A 6000-nucleotide genomic window follows, 5' to 3' on the forward strand; every position below is an offset into this window, starting at 1 on the left:
TGTATACAACTGCCATATATCCTCCATACAACTTATATACAACTGCCATCCTACCACCGTACAGCCCCACATATCCTCCATACAACTCATATACAACTGCCATCCTACCACCGTACAGCCCCACAAATCCTCCATACAACTCATATACAACTGCCATATATCCTCACTACAACTTATATACAACTGCCATCCTACCACCGTACATCCCCACATATCCTCCATACAACTTGTATACAACTGCCATCCTACCACCGTACAACCCCACATATCCTCCATACAACTTGTATACAACTGCCATATATCCTCCATACAACTTATATACAACTGCCATCCTACCACCGTACATCCCCATATATCCTCCATACAACTTATATACAACTGCCATCCTACCACCGTACATCCCCATATATCCTCACTACAACCTATATACAACTGCCATATATCCTCCATACAACTTATATACAACTGCCATCCTACCACCATACATCCCCATATATCCTCCATACAACTGCCATCCTACCACCGTACATCCCCATATATCCTCCATACAACTTATATACAACTGCCATATATCCTCCATACAACTTATATACAACTGCCATCCTACCACCGTACATCCCCATATATCCTCCATACAACTTATATACAACTGCCATCCTACCACCGTACATCCCCATATATCCTCACTACAACCTATATACAACTGCCATATATCCTCCATACAACTTATATACAACTGCCATCCTACCACCATACATCCCCATATATCCTCCATACAACTGCCATCCTACCACCGTACATCCCCATATATCCTCCATACAACTTATATACAACTGCCATATATCCTCCATACAACTTATATACAACTGCCATCCTACCACCATACATCCCCATATATCCTCACTACAACTTATATACAACTGCCATCCTACCACCGTACATCCCCATATATCCTCCATACAACTTATATACAACTGCCATATATCCCCCATACAACCTATATACAACTGCCATATATCCTCCATACATCTACAGTATATACAACTGCCATATATCCTCCATACATGTATATATAACTGCCATATATCCTCCATACATCTATATACAACTGCCATAAGAATAAGAACGTAAACACAACTACTATGCGACATGCAACCAACCTCAATATACTGTAACCGCCATACGGCCTCCAAGTTGTACAGAGCCATAATGGGGCCCCCATAGACAATGTTCTGTGAACTCAAAATACAGCGCCAAACTGAGCTCCATGTGGCAGCACGAGTTGTATACACATTAGGATAAGCTGATACAATAAATGAATCCCCCAATAGGCCAATAGTGGGGGCTGCACGTGTACTTATGTGCATCCTCCGCAATAATCCTGTTACACCCTGATAATGTCCGTCACAGCGCATGTTTCGTTACTGTGGATCAGACTCTTTTCTGTAACGAGCCCCACACCTGTTTGAACAGGACATGATCAGGATGATCAGTTTTTAACTTCTGCATGAAAGTTCCCATTCACTGACAGCAAGAAGAGATTTTGAGATGGGTGAAGAATTGACATACACATGAATCCTGCCCTGACTGCGATATATTCAGGATTGTCGTTGTACTTTTAACAGAGCGCGAGAATTAGAGCTGGAGGATCAGCAAGGACGATTAGAACAAAAGTATCGAGAGAAGATGATGATCGACCGTAAGTATCAAAGGGCACAGAACCGTATATATCTGCACTGAAAATTCTGCAGGCTTCAGAGCTGAAATCTCACAGGATCGCAGATTTACATTCTAGGAACACTGTATCCATTTTGTTACATAGGAAAAACGAACTGCCCCCTGAGCTCAGCCAAACTGTACTGTATATACACACTGACTCCACCAGCAGAATAATGAGTGCAGCTCTGGAGTATAATACAGGATGTAACTCAGGATCAGTACAGGATAAGTAATGTATGTACACACTGACTCCACCAGCAGAATAGCGAGTGCAGCTCTGGAGTATAATACAGGATGTAACTCAGGATCAGTAATGTATGTACACAGTGACTGCAGCTCTGGAGTATAATACAGGATGTAACTCAGGATCAGTACAGGATAAGTAATGTATGTACACAGTGACTGCACCAGCAGAATAGTGAGTGCAGCTCTGGAGTATAATACAGGATGTAACTCAGGATCAGTACAGGATAAGTAATGTATGTACACAGTGACTGCACCAGCAGAATAGTGAGTGCAGCTCTGGAGTATAATACAGGATGTAACTCAGGATCAGTACAGGATAAGTAATGTATGTACACAGTGACTGCACCAGCAGAATAGTGAGTGCAGCTCTGGAGTATAATGCAGGATGTAACTCAGGATCAGTACAGGATAAGTAATGTATGTACACAGTGACTGCACCAGCAGAATAGTGAGTGCAGCTCTGGAGTATAATACAGGATGTAACTCAGGATCAGTACAGGATAAGTAATGTGTGTACACAGTGACTGCACCAGCAGAATAGTGAGTGCAGCTCTGTAGTATAATACAGGATGTAACTCAGGACCAGTACAGGATAAGTAATGTATGTACACAGTGACTGCACCAGCAGAATAGTGAGTGCAGCTCTGGAGTATAATACAGGATGTAACTCAGGATCAGTACAGGATAAGTAATGTATGTACACAGTGACTGCACCAGCAGAATAGGGAGTGCAGCTCTGTAGTATAATACAGGATGTAACTCAGGATCAGTACATGATAAGTAATGTGTGTACACAGTGACTGCACCAGCAGAATAGTGAGTGCAGCTCTGTAGTATAATACAGGATGTAACTCAGGATCAGTACAGGATAAGTAATGTATGTACACACTGACTCCACCAGCAGAATAGCGAGTGCAGCTCTGGAGTATAATACAGGATGTAACTCAGGATCAGTACAGGATAAGTAATGTATGTACACAGTGACTGCACCAGCAGAATAGTGAGTGCAGCTCTGGGGTATAATACAGGATGTAACTCAGGATCAGTACAGGATAAGTAATGTATGTACACAGTGACTGCACCAGCAGAATAGTGAGTGCAGCTCTGGAGTATAATACAGGATGTAACTCAGGATCAGTACAGGATAAGTAATGTATGTACACAGTGACTGCACCAGCAGAATAGTGAGTGCAGCTCTGGAGTATAATACAGGATGTAACTCAGGATCAGTACAGGATAAGTAATGTATGTACACAGTGACTGCACCAGCAGAATAGTGAGTGCAGCTCTGGGGTATAATACAGGATGTAACTCAGGATCAGTACAGGATAAGTAATGTATGTACACAGTGACTGCACCAGCAGAATAGTGAGTGCAGCTCTGGAGTATAATACAGGATGTAACTCAGGATCAGTACAGGATAAGTAATGTGTGTACACAGTGACTGCACCAGCAGAATAATGAGTGCAGCTCTGTAGTATAATACAGGATGTAACTCAGGATCAGTACAGGATAAGTAATGTATGTACACAGTGACTGCACCAGCAGAATAGTGAGTGCAGCTCTGGAGTATAATACAGGATGTAACTCAGGATCAGTACAGGATAAGTAATGTGTGTACACAGTGACTGCACCAGCAGAATAGTGAGTGCAGCTCTGGAGTATAATACAGGATGTAACTCAGGATCAGTACAGGATAAGTAATGTGTGTACACAGTGACTGCACCAGCAGAATAATGAGTGCAGCTCTGTAGTATAATACAGGATGTAACTCAGGATCAGTACAGGATCAGTAATGTATGTACACAGTGACTGCACCAGCAGAATAGTGAGTGCAGCTCTGGAGTATAATACAGGATGTAACTCAGGATCAGTACAGGATAAGTAACGTGTGTACACAGTGACTGCACCAGCAGAATAGTGAGTGCAGCTCTGGAGTATAATACAGGATGTAACTCAGGATCAGTACAGGATAAGTAATGTATGTACACAGTGACTGCACCAGCAGAATAGAGAGTGCAGCTCTGGAGTATAATACAGGATGTAACTCAGGATCAGTACAGGATAAGTAATGTATGTACACAGTGACTGCACCAGCAGAATAGTGAGTGCAGCTCTGGGGTATAATACAGGATGTAACTCAGGATCAGTACAGGATAAGTAATGTGTGTACACAGTGACTGCACCAGCAGAATAGTGAGCGCAGCTCTGGAGTATAATACAGGATGTAACTCAGGATCAGTACAGGATAAGTAATGTATGTACACAGTGACTGCACCAGCAGAATAGTGAGTGCAGCTCTGGAGTATAATATAGGATGTAATTTGTAATATATACATGTAGGTATAGTATGGCCCCCCCCCCCCCTTACCACTGAGTGATGATGACTTGGGGGGGGGGGGGGGGCTATTGCTTCCTGGGTCTCTTCTTCTTGGGTTCAGTATCAGTCAGTGGTTTTATTTGGACCTAATAATGACACTTGTCATTTATATCACATTAGCGGCACACAAAGACAAGAAGGACATTGCAGAAGAAGAGGAGATATTTGCAGAGATGATGAGAGTCATTGAGCAGAGAGATCAACTTGTGATGCGCATTGATGAACAAAGGCTTCGGGATAACTTGGAGGAGAAAAACCTGCAGGACTTTCCTCTGCCCAAAGACTTCGAGCTGAAGACGACCAACCTCAACAGCAGGAGGTTCATTTAAAGAGACGGCGCTCAGGTCACATCCTCCAGTCCAAAGCTGGACAATGATGCTTTATTGTCTTCGCTACTAACACAGCTCCAGTGATACATTGTATCCTTCCCTCATCAGTCAGGAAACCATATGGACTGAGTAAATGTTTAGGAACCAGTGTAATATTTTCTGCAGGTCGTCCTCTTGTATATCCACGATGAACAATGTCTCACGTGCAGATGGTGGCTCGGTGGCTGGGATGGGGGGGGGGCAAATCCTCCAGCAGCAAAGGCCACAATATATCATAGGCCTTGAACAAGACATTGGATGGTGGCTCCTGGCTGAAGGCAAGTGCTCAGCTGTTTTCTTGATTCCAAGAGAAGTGGAGTATGTTGAGAGTTGTAGTTTAGGAAGACCTGGCGTGCCAGTGGTTGCTGACCCCTGCTCTACTGTCTACATTTGCCCCTTTGGTGTGGACTGCTCTTATTAGAAATATAGGGCTTTCTGTAGTTTGCTACGAAGCCCTGAGATTCCCAAATGTATCTTTGTAAATAGATCTATACAGTATATGCATATAATATAAAACACTATACAGTATATGCATATAATATAAAACACTATACGGTATATGCATATAATATAAAACACTATACAGTATATGCATATAATATATAAAACACTGTACAGTATATGCATATAATATATAAAACACTATACAGTATATGCATATAATATATAAAACACTATACAGTATATGCATATAATATATAAAACACTATACGGTATATGCATATAATATAAAACACTATACGGTATATGCATATAATATAAAACACTATACAGTATATGCATATAATATATAAAACACTGTACAGTATATGCATATAATATATAAAACACTGTACAGTATATGCATATAATATATAAAACACTATACAGTACATGCATATAATATAAAACACTATACGGTATATGCATATAATATAAAACACTGTACAGTATATGCATATAATATATAAAACACTATACAGTATATGCATATAATATAAAACACTATACAGTATATGCATATAATATATAAAACACTATACGGTATATGCATATAATATAAAACACTATACAGTATATGCATATAATAAAAAACACTATACAGTATATGCATATAATAAAAAACACTATACAGTATATGCATATAATATATAAAACACTGTACAGTATATGCATATAATATAAAACACTGTACAGTATATGCATATAATATATAAAACACTGTACAGTATATGCATATAATATAAAACACTGTACAGTATATGCATATAATAAAAAACACTATACAGTACGTTAGTAGATACTCCG

At 40.3% G+C, this 6000-nt stretch overlaps 1 protein-coding gene across 8 annotated transcripts in view; it reads left to right on the plus strand.

Moving 5' to 3' along the window:
- MICAL2 (microtubule associated monooxygenase, calponin and LIM domain containing 2) overlaps positions 1–5294 on the plus strand; it is a 194812-nt gene extending 189518 nt beyond the window's left edge. For 4 of the 8 annotated variants that reach the window (XM_044269540.1, XM_044269545.1, XM_044269547.1 and 1 more), the window contains 2 exons: positions 1626–1699; positions 4466–5293. In XM_044269540.1, coding sequence (XP_044125475.1) covers positions 1626–1699; positions 4466–4674 — 283 coding nt within the window. In that variant the 3' untranslated portion in view covers positions 4675–5293. Of the gene's footprint in view, positions 1–1625; positions 1700–4465 lie in introns of all 8 variants that reach the window. The other 4 variants (XM_044269544.1, XM_044269541.1, XM_044269542.1 and 1 more) reach the window with 2 other exon arrangements.
- The last annotated feature ends 706 nt before the right edge of the window (positions 5295–6000 follow it).

The sequence above is a fragment of the Bufo gargarizans genome, chromosome 10, assembly GCF_014858855.1.
Source record: "Bufo gargarizans isolate SCDJY-AF-19 chromosome 10, ASM1485885v1, whole genome shotgun sequence".
NCBI lineage: Eukaryota > Metazoa > Chordata > Amphibia > Anura > Bufonidae > Bufo > Bufo gargarizans.